The 19,953-nt window shown below is 39.6% G+C and overlaps 1 protein-coding gene across 1 annotated transcript in view; it reads right to left on the bottom strand.

The window, feature by feature from the left end:
• LOC144512439 (anoctamin-1-like) overlaps nucleotides 1–19,953 on the bottom strand; it is an 84,990-nt gene that overhangs the window by 21,451 nt on the left and 43,586 nt on the right. The window contains 7 exon segments of the mRNA XM_078243200.1: nucleotides 3,543–3,685; nucleotides 6,983–7,083; nucleotides 7,170–7,227; nucleotides 8,171–8,282; nucleotides 9,710–9,911; nucleotides 10,161–10,235; nucleotides 19,630–19,713. Coding sequence (XP_078099326.1) covers nucleotides 3,543–3,685; nucleotides 6,983–7,083; nucleotides 7,170–7,227; nucleotides 8,171–8,282; nucleotides 9,710–9,911; nucleotides 10,161–10,235; nucleotides 19,630–19,713 — 775 coding nt within the window.

The raw sequence follows: 19,953 nt of genomic DNA, 5'->3' as shown, positions 1-19,953 counted from the left end.
AAGGTTTTGTCTGAGGCCCAGAGACCAGAGAGACTCCAGAGAGATAAATAAAAATGAATCTCTCGACCCACGAGGCTGTTTGGACCAAATAGAAAATGGGCTGACCCAAGGCCAAGGAGCAAGTTTTAAAGATATAACCTTCATCACACTATTGCCGCTACAAACTTTCAATAAATGCTCTAAACAACATCCACCTCCTTCCAAAGAACATGGAGAGGTAACATGAGAAAGACAAGGCAGGGTGCCTGACTTCGGCTGATGTACGGCTCTGGTCGGAGCAGTGGAACTTTAGCAGTGTGGGAACGGGGGTTTCCAGCGAGCCGGAGACTGACGGCTTCACCTCGGGACGCCACGCTGAGACAAAGAGCTGCGAGGAAGAAAATAGGACAGCCGAGCGGCGAGCGCTAGAGGGCAAGCTTAGAATAACCTTGCTACAGTATCTACCTGAGCCGAGCTGAGCACACACACACACGCACACACACACAAACAAATAATGAATAAGACACAAACCCACAACTACCCATTCATATATCTAACAGCTATGTGTGAGTGTGCATTTGCATGTAGAGCTCAGACATTTCTTACATTCCTTGCTTTGCCCTGCAGCGACATCAGCTCGGTCTTCCGTCTGTTTTTCTCTCCCTTTGTCCTCAGTCCGTATCACATGAAATCTCCACATTATCATATCACAACACGGTAATTGTATGTTTTATTAAAGTAAAGAAAAACTTCTAGACTGTTCTGAACTCTGTGAGAAGTTAAGTCTTGATTCCACCAAACAAACAGATGTTGTGGGTGATAGTGACAGATATTTCAAATAAGCCTGGATCATTGTTTAGATGTTTCCAAGCTCTTTTTGAATCCCACATTTAAAAGAACATTTCAGAACACTTTAAATTGAATTGCTATTCACAGTTTCACCAAAATTGACATGTTTTTTTTATGGCTTTGACCTCAGATGAGGCTCACAGCTAGTTTTACTGGTTCACATTTCTCCACATACAGATGTGGACAATTCCTTAAGTCAAGCTTGTTGCTGCATGTTTGCTGAACTGCACTCTGACTCCTCAACCTGGGGGAACTGCTCAGAAATATCAAGCTGTGTGGCCATATCAGCATGTCACTATCTGTCAGATACATTTATCTACTGTGTGTTTCTCTCTTAAGCACATTTTTGCTTTTATTCAGGCTGTCAGCTAGCCCCTCTTTTGGCACTATATTTCCTTAACTAGAACTTCCGTATTCCTACGCAGAAGCGCAACTTTGCCGCTGCTGTATTACACCGCAGATTAGCTGTTGGGGTGAGACTTTCAGCGGTTTATGGAAGAGTCAACAAATACAAGAAAATAAAGAAATTAGTGATTATGACAACAACGACAAAATGGCATTCACGGTGAAGACTAGAGGATAGCTTTATGAGCCAGAGTATACAGAAGAAGAACTTTAGCAGAGGGAGACTGAGCAGGCAAAAAGAGGGGGTAAACTTCTGTGGAAAGAACAGGGTTAACTGTCGACAAGGTAAAGCAGTGAAAATATTCTAAATGTAGCGTACACTAAAACTGACATTGTTTTTTAGATGGCTAAAATACGTTCCGCTGCTGCCCATGTTGCCCCCATCCACAGCAGCACATTGCTTTGGAGAAGTACCTCATATAACCAAACTATCCCTTTAAGGCTTTATTTTTTCCCAAGAAAGGTTAAGACTGATCATGGAGTGTGTGTGTGTGTGTGTGTGTGTGTGTGTGTGTGTGTGTGTGTTTGTGTGTCTGTCTGTTCCTAAGACATAACAACCCTAACACCTGTAGCTCTTTATTGGCTCTATATAGTAGCGTTCCCTCTCTCAGGCAGTGAATCAGTCAACTTTTACTGCCATATAACTGGCCCTCCTTTAAACTATTTAACCTATGAATTGCCTTAATGATGATATGTTGCAGCCTAAATCATGGTACAGAAATATTTAGGAAACCTAAGAACTAAAAACGTATTCTGGCGTGGCAGTAGCTCAATCCGTGGGGACTTGGTTTGGGAGCTCTGACATCTCTCCATACATAGTCTCGCTTTGCCAGACCTTCCTCCACAGTGCTGCAAAGGAGGGTCTGGCTAGTCCACATATCATTCCAGGATGGGAGAAAAATGTACTCTGGTTTATTTGCATTTCTTTAAACCAATCACAATCGTCATGGGCGGCCCTTAGCTCTGCACAGAGCCGCTGCAAAATAGCCTCGGGGAGGAACTTGTTTTGGTTGAACAACGTGTACATTCAAAAGTTGTTTTAGTCGTGCAACAGAAAACTCAGATTGGACAGATAGTCTAGCTAGCTGTCTGGATTTACCCTGCAGAGATCTGAGGAGCAGTTAACCATAGTCCTCAGAAATCCACCGGAGTTTAAACGATCAACACAAAGAAAGAGGAAGGAAATGGACATCGACAAAAAGACATGCATCCGGCGGAATATCCTGTGGCACCGGAGCAATCCTGGGAGTGGAACGTCGAGGATATAGACTACTCCATACATAATGCAATGTGTATACACTAGGTCCTGTTTGTGTATGTGTGTATTTGTTTGAATTAATATAACAAAAGACATAAAGACATACTGGTAGTTCTAAGACGAGCCACTGCCAGTTTTCCACAAATGGTCTGAATTCACTAATGTAATAATGTAGATGTTTTCCATGACTGCAACCATCTAATGCAACAAATGTGTGAAAACAAGTTAGACATTGTGTTAAAATGTGTTAAATACATTTGCGAACAGCAGGTGACAGGCCTGTACTGCATAAGCATGGTGTCATTTGTTATCAAATTGAGACAACTGAGGATAAACAAAGGTCCCTTTCCATTTCCTATTTGAATGACTAGAAAAATGCCTGAAAAAGCGAAAGCAAACACAATTCTGGCATTTTAACCAAAGCACTGGAAAAAAGAGGGCCCCGGTGAATGAAACTGAAAGCCGTTCAAAATATTGTGTCACTTGCTAATTACTTGCTGGCCTTAAATATTAAACATGTCGATTTAAACACACAGCTGAGATGGATTGTGCATGAGGGGGAAAAAACTTTAATCTGCAGTGTTTATGTGCTGGGTTGGTGATGAACATGAACGTAAATTAGTTCCTGCATATACAGCGTGTGTGCACTTTTGTGTGTGGATGAATGCAACAAGTCCTCCAAACCTAATGAAAAAATATGTTATTTAATATGTTGTTTGTTGCAACAGACACAAGTCATAATTCACGTCTCGGGTAAAGGCTCTTGTCAGGTCAACGTAAAGGGTTTCAACAACTGACGCTAAAATGCTGTTCCTAAGGGACGGTCTTCATGAGTGTGTGTGAACATTAAGCAAACACAAATAAATCCTACATCCAAAAACTCTTTAGTCTATCTGTGCACTTTTACCAGAGAATGTCCTCGCAGATACAGATTACAGAACATCTCCTGGTAATGTACAGGAATACTCATTGGTGCCTACAGTAAATTGCTGTTCTTTGGCCGTGAAGCTTTTTCCGTGTGTGTGTGTGTGTGTGTGTGTGTGTGACTCACTCATCTCCATGTATTCAGGCGTGAGGCCTTCAAAGGGAGCCAGGGCGTAGTCCAGGTTCCACTGCTGGGGAGGCCTCTCACCCTCCATCTCCTTCTCCGCTGATCCTTTATCCTTTAACGCACGCACCAGCTTCTTCAACTTCCTGTCAGGGCGGAGTGAAAGGTGGAGGAGAGGAAAGGAAAAAAGATTAAAGCTAAGACTTCATAATTTTGTATTGCGTGTGTGTGTACACACGGTTTGTGAGTACATGTGTGAAATAAAACATTTTTAAACTAGTCTGAGGTAAATAGCTATACATAAAATATATATACTGTGAATGATCAAGTTTTACAAATGTAATTTAGCTGTGACTCAAACGGGATCCTACTGATTAAAATGAAGTAAGAAAGTAATCAGAAAGGGATTGAAATTAACTTTTTTTAATGACTTTACCAAAGTGGCTGATTTCAAACAGCCACTCTGAATGACTGCTGTCTGCCACAATGGCTCTTCTGAAATAATTCCAGGAGAAGGGGGACTTTTTCATATTCAAGTGGCTTAAAGAGAAATTAATTGTTACTTCATACAGTATCCAACACGGTGGTACAGAGATGGTTTTATTTGTTCAAGGTAAGTAAAATACTTAATGTTGAAATTGGTAATTATTTATCACAGTTAAAATGCTGCATCTTTACTGCAGCTGGAAGTCTGAATTACAAATCCTGATTCCAATGAAAAAGATATGTTTCCCGAAGAAATAAACTACCTGTTTTAACTTTACAAGGCACTAAACCCAAGTCGTATAATCAAAAATGTGAAGCAGGGTGGTGCTGGTGTATACTGTAGGATGTGTACTCAGTAAACTTTCCTTAAGAAAATTAGAGACAGAGAGTCTCTGCTGCCTGTAAAACATAATACACAGCAAGTATTTACACAGGTAAAGTAAGGCTAAACATTTTAAGGCAACCCAACTGGACTAACATCCAGAAGCTGGATGGTTTCAAAGAAATGTGGGTGCTTCTAAAAAAAGATGCTACAGTAATAAACTGCTGCTGGGAAACAGTTTTATGCGTGTGTTTCTGTAAGTACATGCCTTGGTGTAGATAATTCTAGCTCACAGAATGTGTGTACGTGTATGTGTGCGTGCGTGTGTGTGTGTGTGTCTGTGTGCATATGTGTACATGTAAAATGATGCATATATGACTGTGTGAATGGACAACACATGGGACTGTGTGCACTGCTCCAATAAAACTCTAAATGCTTGAATGCATTATTTATGTTTAATAACACCCACACAGTTACAGTTTGTACAGCACAATCAAGGAGCCAGTGGAAGTATAAATGTTTACTGTCCTGTAAACACACGCAAAGTCGAATAAAGTAGATGTAGACACACAATCTATTTGAGTACATTCACACACACGTTATGTTACCGCTGTTGGTCTGAAAGGAGATGAGGTTTCTGATGTAGGCCAGGATTCTAATCTTAATCTCTGTGTGTGTTTTCCTTTTCTCTCCTTTTGTAGTAATTCCATTGTTTTACTGCCAAGTCGTACATCTTGTGAAAGATACAAGGCATCACTCAAAAATACGACGAATATTGAAATTTGAAAGGGGTCGCTTATTCAGATAATTTTAATCTAACGGCGGCTCTATGCAGCTTTTAGCCTTGAGTAAAACTGAGCATCTGTCAAGATAAGGATATTTTCTCAGGCTTTGGAGTTTTGAAATGACAATCAATATTGCACTTACATTCATCAGATGGCCAGAAACATGACTCTAATGGGATGCTACTGTTGCAGCAGCAGTGTATGTAAGTAGGCAGTTGTTCACCAGGTGAACCATAACTACGATAATTTAGACAGCATTTAGGGGCTGTGTTTCTGTTTCAGTATTTTTCTGCCCTCTAGTGGTCAAAATCACTTAAGACAGCTCTAAATAATTGAAATGACTTTGCTTTGGTATTTTTAATCTTTAATTTAATCAGATAAATTATGACACCAAATACACCAAATCAAGTTGAAAAGACACCTATACCTTCCCAACACCCACCTCACATTTTGAGAAGTTTTGGAACAGAGGTAAAATGTTTTTTAGCTTATATTTGTTCATATTTTGGCAAATTGTAACCATAAAAAGTATGATGAATTAGCTATTATGTATGTATCATGTTTGTACAGACAACTATTACTGAATTACTTTGATACAAAAGAAAACTTAAAAAACAAGATGACTCTCAGGCAAGTTCATGCCTTCTCTCTCTCTCTGTCATATACAATTCCTTGTATGTACACAAATTGTGCCGCAGTTCAGTGGCTGCATAATTTAAAGTCCACAAACATCAATATGTCACGATGGTCCAAGACTCCTCCAAATACAGCAAAAAACACAACCTTTTATAATTCAACAGGCTATGACTGTTGTGAGTCACTTGCTTTGGTCTCAAAAACCTCTGACGTACTGCCTTAACTTAGCAGCTCAGCGATTCCCCTGCACACTGGCCTGTGGTTTTACTGGTGGGTTCCCAGGTGTGAAAGCTTTTAAGTGAATTAATGTGAAGCAGGCGTGCAGATGGTATGTAGATGGTATTATGGTATCCGCCGTGACTTGCTGGTCTCTCAGGACGTCCTGGTGTAACCACAGAGTTTGATGGGACTCACCCAACAGGACGGGATATCAAGCTGTGCTCACAGCAACAGTAACAGGGCAGCCTGAAGCCAAAAGGCACCTCTGTTGTGTCACAGCTGTTTTGGCAATTTCGTCCGATTATGGCACCAGCAGCGTGAGGCGCACTTACAGGCTTTCATAATAAAATAATAAACCTTAAAATAAACTACGATGTCACCATCTTAGAATAGAATGGAAATGCTTGCATATTTAAAACATATTATTACATACTTAAACACCAAAGTACGAAGACATAGTGGACCAGTCGCAAGCTTTTATTTTGAAAAGTAGAAGCCCGACAGCACCAGACAGGAGGCTCCAGGCTGCAGCCGAACAGTCTTGCATATTTTTGTCAAACTAGTGTGAAATGCCAGTGCTGCCGCATTTTTTCTTTTTTCCAGCGGCCCAAATCGGCCCAAGAACTGCCAGATTGCCAGTCTGCCTATGAACAGAGCTGACCTCTGACCTTTTGGATTTGCATGCAAAAGCTGAGTTGTTACACAAGATGAAGAGCCACTGTACATACATGGGAGGAATGTTATTGGAATGTTTTTAGAACAAGACAGGAGGGAATATTGTAAGTGCGAGTGAGAAAGCAGTGCGTATGTAGGTATGTGTGTTAGGTGTCAGAGAATGAGGCAAGTCACTGGCTATTTAGACATAATAATAATAATAATATATAGCTAAAATATCCCATTTTGTTACTTGCTCTTCTGCATTCCATGTCTCCAGGTCTAAAAAAACGTTATACTCAGTAAGCACAAAAACAAAAAAAGGAGTGCAGTCTACTTACGGGATGCCGATCTCAAAGATGTTGTTCTGGATCAGCTGCTTGCCCAGCATGATGATGCTGAGCTGAATGCACAACTCGATGAGGCAGCCTCCTGGCGCACACTGAGGGAGACACACACCTCATTTGTACACACTTTTACTTATCAGCCAAATGGAAAGAAACACAGATACAAAGTTCAAATACAAACCTCTTCCATCCGATGACCCTGAAAGACATACACATAATCTCCAGGTCGACCAGCAAACCTGCAAAAAACAAACAATACGGACTAAGAAGCTTCACTTGGATACATCCAGCAATGTGTATTTACTGAAATGGATGTAAACCGATGTGTAATGGCATCAAGTGTAGATTCAAGACTCAAGATGATTATTGTCACGTCGGTTATACAAGTACAAACTTGTGAAATACTTATGCTGGGAGGCTTAATAAAAAAAAAAAATTCCAGCAAGTAATCCAGCAAGGCATGTTTATGCATATCATTGCTTTCCACAGAAAACTGTATATCTCTTATTTTGGGAGATTCTGACTTTTTCTTAGGTTCCATAATATGCTCATTTTCAGGTTCATACTTGTATTTTGGGTTTCTACTAGATCATGTTTACATGCTTTAATGTTCGAATTAAAAAAACCTACAAAAAGTATTATTAATTATTACTAAATTATTTTCTCATACAGTTTATCTGAAACTACCTGTATTCCCCTTCTGTCTGAAACGCTCCGTTTTAGCGCCTGTCTCTTTAAGCCCCCCTCCAGAAAAACCCCAGTCTGCTCTGATTGGTCAGTGTTTCCAGGTCTTTCCCAACTGCGCTCTTGGAGTCTCTGCATTGCATTGCAGCCGGAGAATGACTGTAACGGCACTATAGCCGCACTTTCTACCTATATGTAGTATAGTTGTGACATCACAACTGTACGTAAGTCCTGACGGCTCGTTTAAAGGCACAGTTTCTGAATACAGGCTGTGTGCATTTCTCTGTGGATTGAGCGTTAGGATACTTTCACAGTATTTATATAGCACCTCGACCTGCTCTTTTTTAAAATACATAGAAATCTCTTCTTCTTTTTTTTTTTTACAATATGGGACCTTTAAGCTAAATATACCCCTTAGCCCTGACGTTTTGGAGATACATGGTTTTTACAGGACAGCAATGCACAAACACACTCCTACACATGCAATGCAGGACTTACCGTCCCTTGAAGAAAGCCACATAAAAGATTGGTGCGTATGCGTTCATAAACTTGAGCAAGAAGGCTTTCAGGATGAGACGCTCCTCAAAGTTGGACTCAGTTTTAGGAATCTCTGAAAAAAACAGGTGAAGTGAAACTGTATAAAGGACTTGGCATGGTATTGTTTTGTGAGGACAGCAAGCGGGCTACAGAAAATCGTAAAGGACAAATGAAGGGATGTGTATGTTGAGAAACTGGGTTTGGCTACCGTTGTATTTTTTAAATGGCTGTTAAAGGTATTCTACAGTACAACATGTTTCTTTGGTATAGGATGATAGCAATAAACACTGACTTTTACATGGTGATTCTGTCAGTCTCACTCTTGAATTTTAGTCATAAGCACATGATCACTGGGCTGGAAGTAGCTTAAAATACCAGCACACACACACACACACACACACACACACACACACACACACACACATATTTTTAATCTTTCGCACACTTCTCTTTCTCATTCTTTTCCTCTATTTCAGAGGTTTTGAATATGAATGTAAAAGTGGTTGAAACCTCCTGGGATGACTGGAGCACGAAAACATCAAAATTTCATCAAACTGTCCACCCAGAGGCAGAAAGACTCACTCTCTGTCTCTGTCTCTCTCTCTCTCTCTCACACACACACACACACACACACACACACACACACACACACACACACACACACAGTGCATTTCACTATCTTTGAGGGGACCCGTCATTGACATAATGCATTCCCTAGCCCCTTACCCTAACCTTAACCACCTCACTCTCAACTAAATGCCTAACTTTAACCCTAACCATAACCTCATTCTAACCCTAAAACCAAGTCTTAACCTTCAAACAGCCCTTTAAAGTTGTGGGGTCCAGCATTTGGGCCCCACAAAGGTGTCCGGACCCCACGAATATAGTTAAAGAACACACACACACACACACACACACACACACACACACACACACACACACACAGATACACATGATGATTACATGGAAAAACTGACTTTGCTTATCAAGATGTTAGGCCGGTATTTGTCTCTTTGTCTCATTTTGAAATATGTCATCACGTACAGTATATGAAAAACACAAGTGACTGAGTTAACTTTGGATTCCCCTTACTGTCAAGTAAGAATCTGAATCAGGCAAAACTTAGCTGAACCTTTGACCAATTTAAGCCTTTTTTTACCCTACATGAAAATAAATTGTCACCTGGACCTGGACAAGCTAAATGAGGGCGTTTTTAAGCTAACTTTTATGTGTAAAAGAAAAGCTACACATTTTAGGAAACACCTTACTAAAGCAAATTCATGTTTTTCAAAAAATATCTAACTATTCATTTAGTAATTCAAATAGCCTGACTCTGAAATTGTTGAGGCTAGCTAGTAATGCTTGATTTAACATTGTTCACTATTTAAAATCACTTTGTTTTGTGTTTTCTCAGTTTGTTCACCCTTTCAAAAGTTGCACTGCATTGGGTTCTCGAAGCCACCGCACTATGAGAGTAAATGTCTGTCTGAATTTGTGTACCTAGCTCAGTCAGCCACAATGCCACAGTGCCGTAGATCTCATCAAGGATCAGAATAACCACCAGGTTGATGAGGACCGCAGTGGCCGTCACCGTCACCCGAACATTGGACTTGGTCTCCGGGTCGGGGCTCATCGCTATCAGGGCCGACACTGTGATGCGATAGACGATGACGCCGAAAACTGCTGAAAACGTCAAGCCAAACTGGGAGCGGAAAGGGAGGAAAAAAGAAGAAAATAAATAAGTCATTACTCGACCATATTTGTCTCATACTCACAGTGCAGAGGCTGGAATTAATATTTCAAAGAACACAGCGATGTAGGTCAGTTATATAGTCATTTATGTACATTGACCATGCCATATGTGTTTATTTTTCTGTTTAAAGTACTTTCATCCATACATGTAAAATGTACGATCCTAAGTAGAGCATTAACCTGATTTGTATGTACTAACCATAAAGAGGATAGAGGAAACGTTGATGAAGTATCCAGGAAGACGGTCTTTCCAGGTCAACTTCTCTATGGTAGACTGACAGGAAGGACGGGGGGAAACAGGGGAGGAAAAGTTTCATTAACTCTTGTTGAGAAATCTATGATGCAGAACAAAGAACCTTCATAAAGGAGTAGGAAGAAAAAAAGGTTTTTCACAGGTTTGCATTGATTAAAAAACAAATCTCTCTCTCTCAAATGTCCTGATGTAAAAAACATTGCTGCAGTTCCCTTTTCCTTCTTTAAAAAAAAAAAAAAAGAAGCTGAATGGAGAGTTGATCAGCAGCATTTGTACTTCAACGCCTCGACAGGAAGCGTTACCACTCAACAGAGAGACATAATGAAGCACAATGGCCCGTTTTACAGTCTGCGTCCTACATTTAGAGACCAGATAGGAACAAATGTTTTCATTCCATGGACCCTGTGATTTATACGGAAGCCCTGAGAGGCAAGTGAGAAAAAATTAATGTGGTGATCCATTTTCTAGGTCTGATCTCAATTTCTTTTTGAATTACTTAAAAACAGGTGGAAAAAAAGGTTTGCCAGGATAGTCTGTGTTCCTTCAAGTTATTTTCCTCTGTCAAACAGGTGAAAAAAAAATCAAAACATTTTCCAAGCTACTTTTTTTTTTCATCAAATTTGCTGATCTCTACATAAAGAAATTGACATTTTGAGAAAAACACTAATTTGCTTTCTTGCAGAGAGTTAGATGAGAAGATAGATAACACCTGATCACATATTGACACTAAATACGAAGCTCCTATGGAGCCAGCAGACAGTTAGCTTTGCTTAACATAAAGACTAGAAAGAAAAAAAAGACAAAACATAATCCAGGACTGGTGTCAAGTATTTGAGTGTAATCACCACCATCACAAGAGACTGAATCCTGAACAGCTGAACATCAGGCTAAATAACTAGCTAACCTCTGACCTCCTCATAGAGGGGGGCAAATAGTAGCAACAAAACGGGAAGACTGTGTTGTTATTTTGTGCTCCTTCTTTGTGAAATAAAGACATGTCCAACCGGCGCTGTAATTCTTTCAACATTCAATTCATCAATGTGTGCAACGTTTGAGACCAGTGACTCAGCTCTGTTCTTTATATTTGGAGAGGCTGAACATCCAGTCATACAATGACCATGCTCTCACTTGCTCTCTCAGTGCTGGGCCCAATTCTGAAAGTTCTAAATGGTCTGGTGCTCAAAAGGAGGGTCAAAATTATTTCAGATTTTCCTTATGCCCTCTAACATGCTGACTCCGCCCTCATAACCACTCTATGTGTATGACATGGTTCCCTGAATTTAAAACCTAGCTGACCTACTTGTGCCAAAAAGAAAAGCCACCTCACTGGCCTGTCCGTGGTTTGATTTAAATACGGTATGATCTCTGCAAAAACCAGCCTCATATACTGTATTTGACCTCCTTCACCCGTATACACCCATATTCCTGCATATTCGTCAGGAAGGAATCTCACACTCACACACACACAGAATAATGTTGAGAGTCTGTACATCGGATGCCCTTCAATATACTAATGAGCAAGACAACACCACCATCTGGTGTATACACTGGCACAGTGCAACATGCAGAACACGCTTACTCTATTCACACAGACATAAAATAACTTCAACTTAATCCAGCACACTGCTCTTAACAGTCCTGTTTGTCGTTCTTTGTTCAATACATTTTGAGAAAATATTCCCTTATGATTTGTGCTGGACAAACTGTATTTTAAAGTGTTTCTACAGCATGCTGCAGAGATTCTATAGCATCTGAGCTGCAGTGTACACTAATGTGGACTATGATGAATCACCTTCTTTTTAACAATGTTTTTATTGATTCTCAGTCAGTTTTGACAGATTTTGCACCTAAACTAGCTACAGCATGTTGTATCATCTTGTCACATGATGAAATAGAAAAATACCAAAGGAAATAAGCAATATTTATATAATTGAATAGTTTTATAGTTTATGTAGAATAAGCATATAGTTTTGTTATTGATTGCTACTGACTATTTTACCACAAAAAAAGAAAGAAAACCATGCATTTGCCTCCTCATGGGCATCTATAGCAAATGGCACCATTTTTAAGTTAACGCAAGTCCTTCTTTGAACACAGGCATATTTCCAAGGTGGCAATGTGAATTACTCACGACGACCCATTTTTTGTTACTATTTGCAAAAAAGACTAAGGTAACTGAACCATGAAAGGTTACCAAAAGTGTCTATTTAACAAGCTGCTTGTGAGTCCCTTTGACTTTGTAAAACAAGGTATTATAAAGAATAGTTCAGGCCAAAGAAAACCAACTGTACATCTGACATCTTCCCTCTTTTATATCATTGCCTTATTTCCCCCTAATTACACTTCCTCTGACACAGATGTTCTCACAATTTATAGCACCCCTAGCTACACCTCTTTAAAGAACAAGTCTGCTGCCATCTGTAATGTTCTGTTAGAGGAAATGACTTTCTCAGGCTGAAAGTGTGTTTTTAATGACAAAAGCTAATGAGTTTTCTGATTGACCACACAAATCTCCCTCCATCCAATAGCCTTCAAACAATAAAGGCATTTTTTACAGTTTACAAATGTTAGCGTTTTTATATTTGGTCAAAAAAAAATGAAAATACAAAAGTCTCCACACGTGACCAAGTATGTATATTTTTATACCTATTAAGAACAGCATGGAGATGAAAGAGTGAAATAATAATGATCTTTAGTATATGGTATAAGCTCAAGGGGTAGAGTGTTACGGTTGTTCAGAGCGTTCAAAAAAATCAAAAATCGTGATTTAGATCACATGCTGACACCTGAGCCAATTCTATTCGCTGAACGAAGACCTTGAGATGTAGCTGAAAGCTCTGACGACTAGGAAGTGCGTTTTTGAGCTGACAATATTCTTACCATGAACGCTAAAATCAAAATAACTAAAATAACTAAATCTATCAGTCAATAATTAATAAGATGCGGCAAAATATGCAGTTGTATTGAAAATACATGTGGAGAAGATATATGTGAAGAAAATGTGGTCTGTATGGAGGACACACTTAGCCACAATAACACACCCTACCCATGTATGTTCACTAGTGCATCTTTCACTTTGAGATATATTTTAACTTATTCTCTCTGAATTTTCAGACACATTATTGAAGCAGTGAAGTTAATATTATGGAGGAAAGGAAACACTTGCTCCGGCCAATAAGAGCCCCTGTTACTTCTGTGTGATTGGTTTTGACCTAAGTGTGGTTCATTTTCTGATTATCTTTAAATTGCAGAAAAATTAAATAGAAGTTTATTGAAAAGGGGGCATATTAGAAAAACAAAAATGAATAGGAGATAGGAAGACAACAAATTACATTTATTTCATTGATTTAGAAAGTGACAGTGACACACAGGTCCGTGCGTCTTCCTGGTGCCCAGGACTTTTTTTGCCGAGGGACACTTTGGGCCCTCCCTTGACCCGGGGCCTGCCACATCGGACCACGTGATGCCCACTGACGGTGGCCCTGGTGGCGCATGTTTTGTGGGTTTCTTCTGCCTGGGGGTCCAAATTGCTCTCTTTGGTGAAAAGGTCTGGCACGGTAAAGTGGGGTGCTGGGCTTTTTTTGGTCCAGTGTTTCCCCTTTCATCAAAGCATGACCTGTGTAACGAGAATTTATTTCACAAATTAAAAAAAAGTATGAAGCAACAACACTTACAAGTATGAAGACATCCGAGATTCCGAAAAACGATTCCCAAGTGTTTTTGTGTCCCTATAAAATGACCTCACGTCATGCTTTGCCTTCTGGCTCCCTCCTCTCCAGGTCTTTTCTCCAGGTCCCTTGTGACCCGAGCATTCTGGGTGTCTGCATAGATTATAAATTGTTTCAATCTCTTTAATATTAGAAGTAAAATATAAATTTAAGATGTAATAAACAAATAATAATACAAAACGTAACCAAGGTCTGTGTGTTGCCATTAGAGGACTTACCGCCATTCCTCTGCATCCTGTACAGGCTTCGCACAGCGTCTCCTGTTTCTCCTTCTGGTTCTATTTCCCTGTTTTGGCATGGCAACCATGACAATGTCACCGTCTTCCCGAACACGTTTAAGGACCACTCTTCTCCTCTTTCTTTGTGGACTGAGGCTGTCTGGCCTTTTGCATAAAGATAAAATTAGTTTGAATCTCCAGAATCTTAACGCCTACAGTAAATCATCAATACAGGAAAGTAATACAACACTTACCTTCTGATACCGGCTGAATTGAAATCTTCCCATTTCCTTTTATAGGAGGGTTTTTCTTTGTCCTCCAAGCCTTCTTTTAGAGTCTGCTCCTTCTTTTGCACCTCAGGTGGCAAAGTCTGCTTGACCCTCACAGATGTTTCTGTAATGGCCCTGGAACAAAAAACACTCACATATTTCCTTTGAAAAGCTCTGGCGCGACAAATACTCACCCAGGAAGACTTCTTTATTGCCGTTGTGTCCACTCTTCTCCTCTTCCTCTCTGGACTGAGGCTGTCTGGCCTTTTGAATAAAGACAAAAAGTAGTTTGAATCTCCAGAATCTTAACAGCAACAGTAAATCATTAACACAGGGAAGTGATATAACCCTTACCTTCTGATACCAGCCGATTCCAGATCCTCCCATCTCCTTTTAGGGGAAGGTTTTGGATTGACCTCCAAGCCTTCTCTCAGGGTTTGCTTAACTCTGCGGGACTCTCCAGTAGTGCTCTTCAAGCATTTGGTTGAACTGGGAGTCCTCACAGGGGTATTGGTTTTGTCTTGGGCCTCAGGTGGAATCCTCCGTGACAAAGTCTGCTGGCCGGATTCCCCTTCAATGGCCCTGGAGTGACCGCTACCTTTGGCCTCTCTGATTTCGGTGGACCCCCCATTATTGGATATGCGGCTGTTGGAGGACCTGGACGCTAGCTCAGTCTGTCCACTTATGGAAAGTCTGGCCATTACTTCACTGATCTCTTTAATGAGAGGATCCTCGTCACCTACATCATACTAAAAGAGAATATTTGGATACATGTTTAGACCATCTGTCAACTAAACACAAGACATAAAACTAAATAACACTTAAATCAAATAAGTGCCATTTAGTTTGATGAAAGAATAATCAAATCACCTGTGTAGAATTATTAAACTTGGTAAAAATAGTAATTTATGTCACTCCTACTGATTTAAATGAAATGGCATCTTCTTTAATTTAATTCAAATCCTGTTCACATTCCTGCCCGTCAAGCAACTTCAAACAATTGTACATTCATTTTTAGCAGACTGTAAATAAATACATTGATACATATAGTCATGTAGAAATGGCAACTATCGGCTTACTTGTGTTAATCTGTTTTTTTCTGCTTAGAATAAAAGATCAGTGGGCTCTACGTTACATACATTAACTTAAAAATCTAATTATATTTAAATTGGAAAAGAAAAGAAAAGCCTCAAATCAGTTTGTACTAGATAACAAATAGATCAACACATTTAAATCAGCTTACCGTGTGGTGACTTGGCCTCCGCAAGTTGCTTTTTCCAAACATCTTTAAAATACTTGTTGAATAAAACAGTTAAAAACGGGATGTCTCTCTGTGTCTGTAATCAACGAGTGAAGATATTGGAATGACAACCAGACCTGAAAGGTTTTCTCCTATAGACTTTTATGATGTAGGATTCCAGAACCATTACGGGGTCATAATGGACAATGGAACCTCCGGAACAACTTGATGACTTTTAGCTACTAAATAAAATACTAATTAAAGGTGTATCATCATTTATATGTTTTACAACTTAGCAAACGTCTGATTCCTTATATTCAGTTGGAAGAAAAAAACCACAAAATCACATCTACATACAACCTTCAGGACACAAGTTATTCGTCTTCATTGAACATACCTAAACGCTATTGGACTGTGGTTAAACTAGAATTCACCTCATCAGAACTGTCTTGTTACATGAAAATGTGCTTTTCTTCAAAAACACTTAATTATTCATCACTGTAACATCTCTTAGTATTCTCCTATATGCTCAACGTCCATAATTATACCCCCCAGTCAGGCTGAGAAAATTAAATAAATTGGCCTCTGAGAAGGACTGTTTCATAAATGTTAATGACTAGAAGTCGTCCGTTTCTTCTATACGTTAAGCTCAAAGATATTGCCTTTTTGGGCCCAAGCCTTAATTTCAAGCAGGACATTTGGAGCTTTTCGAGTCATGCTGTTTTCTATTAAATATACACATACACATACAGGTTGTTGAACCTGAGGGTTCGACTTATTGGAGGACAAAAAGACCTTCAGAGTAGACGTATGTGTGATGGTTGGTGGGGACAGCGACAATCAGAGACAATGGTAGTAGTAAATGGGTCAGGTGTTTTATATTTGGCTTGTTACCTCCATTGAGGAAAGCACAGCAAAGCCTTCATGTTGTGACAGAGACTATCTTTATTTCTCGCTTGCTCCCTGTGTTCATCCTCCTCCTTCTATCTATCTCTCTCACTTTTTCCTCTGTAATAACTGGTAAAGAATGGTAATAAGCCAGATGCAAGTAATGCTTGTGCCGGCATTTTAGTGCTAAAATATTAAAATAATCCTGAATATAAAATGTTATCTCTTTGGACCTGTCTCACATTATTAACACTGACAGCTCCTAATTTAAGAAATGATGTGAAAGGTTTTGACGGAGAACTGTCTGGACAGACATGGCTTCAGTTAATAGATGAACCGGAGGGTACAAAATAAAAAAGAACTTTTTGTCCGTCATATTACATCCAGGCACTTTCAAATTTCCAGATTAATGTTATATGGTTTGTACACAGAGTGGTCAATACACAGAGTAGTCATGAACTACTTACTTCATACTTTTAAAAATCTAAACTCTAGATCTGATCATACAGCATATTCACTGTCCCAGGTAACAAATCAGATGGTTCAACTGTTTGTGTGTGCGTAAGACGAAAAAAAAAAGAGAAAGAGAGAGAGTTAGTTCTGTGTCGCCATAGTGACGTTCCCTAATCTTACCCCTGGCTTCCTGCCCAGCATGCCTCACTCCCACTCAGCTGCCCTCCCCCTGTTTTTCGCCATCCCGTTAATTCTCCAAGTCTCTTTTTCTTTATTTGAATGTCTCGCTCATTGTCTTTTTCCCTTTGTCTCTTTTCATGTCTTGCGCTCTTTGTCTTTTTTAATTTAGTTCCACAGATAATAGGTTGCAGGTGCAGCAATGTGGTTATACCATTCAAAACAGCAGTTACGTAGACATTTTTCACAGCAGACTATATTGACTTCTCATTGCAGGAAAAGCACAGGTGTAACCAATGACATTAATTAATGACAACTCCGTTTCATTTAGCTGTTCCAGAAAGGCATATTAGTGAGCCAACAAGCACATTAAGCTATTATTAAGGTTATTAGTTACACCTGTGATTGATGAGTCAAAATGCCTGCCGTATAATTGCCGTCAGTAATTTCAGTAAAAGAACATGAACATTAGATTACAGCAGTAAATCTTTAAAAGCAGGTCACAAATATATAGTTTGATTTTTTTTTAAAAAGCTTAGTACTTTCCTAAAACAGCTGGGCGCTGTCGTTTTTAACAAACATCACTAATGTATGAGTAAGTAGAGTATTTGTAAGGGTCTTCTTTCTTTATTTATTTCAAACCATCTATAAACATACATAAATTAAAGAATAACAAAAAGAAAAAAATGTATAACAAAAAATAAATAATTCAACATAACACTAGACATTCAAAAGGGTGTAAGTGGAAGCCATAGACTTTTCCAAGTCCTATTTTCAGTTACACACACACACAATCCAGAGACTGATAATCCCTTTTATTAGCATCACCTGCTTCAGGTCTGTCCATCTAGTCCTTCTAAAACATGTCATTAACTACCGGCAGGGCCTTAAAAAAGCTCAGTAATTAAATTGTTCCTTGACTTTACATTGGCTTTTCTGACTCACTTTTTGACCTTTTCCCTTAGCTTTGGAACAAGATCACTCCACCTGTAGGAGTTTCTAGACAACAACACTGCCTCTATTTTCATTAATACCGACTGCATTTGTATAAAATAACAGGCGTATCTCTCTCCTCTTCTGCTGAAGGTTGGTACATTCTGTTCCCTCACTGCTAGCAAATATACAAATCTAAATAACTGAGAAGTTTCATTCCAAAAATAAGATGTCCATCACTGGAAATACTGTCACAAAAACTGGTGGGGTAACAATATGGTCCATTATGTACCTACCAGAGGTGGGGGACTCGAGTCGCACGTCTTGACTCGAGTCTGACTCGAGTCGCCAATTTGAGGACTTGAGACTTGCTTGACTTACATTGATAAATGACTCGACTTGACTTTGACTTGGTAGTCAAGACTTGAGACTTGACTTTGACTTGAGACAGATGACTTGAAAGGACTTGACTTAGTCAATGTAATAGCTAGGCCGTATTCTTTTTTAAGGTATTGAGACGTTTTGTTTTTTGGAACATCTTTGTGCTATATGCACCAACCTGCCAAGTTGCTAGGCAACCTTCCAGAGCGTGGCAGACCAGCAGAGGAAAACACAGGAGGCAGCCGTCATGGAAGGGATTATTCCCCAAAATAGTGATTTATGGAGTTTGTTATCGATGCTCGTTTAAAAAAAAAAAGAAAAGCGGTGTGCAAGGATTGCAACTCCAAAATTACAGACACAAGAACCACAACATCCAACTTCATCCATCAATTCAAGCAACTCAAACAAAGGTACGTGAATGTGTCTTTTAGCGAACATTAACAGTAATTTTTTGTATGACTTGACTTGTGACTTGCTTGACTTATAGCAGGGACTTGACTTGCTTGATTCTCACCACAGTGACTTGAGACTTGCTTACAACTTAAAGGTTAAGACTTGAGACTTGCTTGTGACTTGCACATGTGTGACTTACTCCCACCTCTGGTACCTACTTACCAAACAGTGATCAGTCACTGGAATTATTGAATTTAAAAAGCAAAATACTTCCTAATATAGATATTCAGCAGACTGCTTTAAATGAAATGGATTTCATTTCTACCTCATTAGTGGAAGAAAGAAGCTCACATAAACTGTCAGTATTGATGTCCAAGGCAATCTTTCAGTCAACTTTAACTAGCCAACAGACCCTGAATAAACAGTTGTGTCATGCTTTTAGTCCCACAGAGACTTGAAACGATTAATAAGGCTCAGTTTGTTGCTGTGACCATCATAACGTAAAAAGCAATGCAAAAATAAGTTGCACAAACAAATACCTGAGGAGTTGACTGTAGAAGCCAGAGGATGGGACAGGAAGAGAAGAACAGAGACAGCAGCCGGCAGGAGAGGAAAAGAGGGAAAGGGAGTTGAGGAGGAGAGGAGAGAAAAAATAAGGAGAGGAGGAAAAGGAAGCAAAGGAGGAAAAGGAAGGTGAGGAGGAGGAAGGCGAGAGGAGAGGAAAAGAGGGGTTACCGGTGTTCCTGCAGCCATGGCAGACAGTAGTTTTTGTCTCCATCTGTCCTTTCCTGTCACTGTCCCATCCTCCTGCTTCTCTGGCTGCAAGACAGAAAGACAGGTTACACACACACACACACACACACACACACACACACACACACACACACAATTTCATGCTTAAACATGCAACAACATATGTACAATTATGCCATTTTCTGTCTAGGGTACAGACTCTTTAGCTCGTGTATTATTAAATTATTGTATTCATAATCAAAGTATTACACTATGTCGCTCTAATGTCAGCGATTAAAGGAGAATTCCGGTCGAAACACTTTGCTC

Source organism: Sander vitreus, chromosome 23 (assembly GCF_031162955.1).
Source record: "Sander vitreus isolate 19-12246 chromosome 23, sanVit1, whole genome shotgun sequence".
Lineage (NCBI taxonomy): Eukaryota > Metazoa > Chordata > Actinopteri > Perciformes > Percidae > Sander > Sander vitreus.
This window is presented reverse-complemented; position numbering and strand designations above follow the sequence as displayed.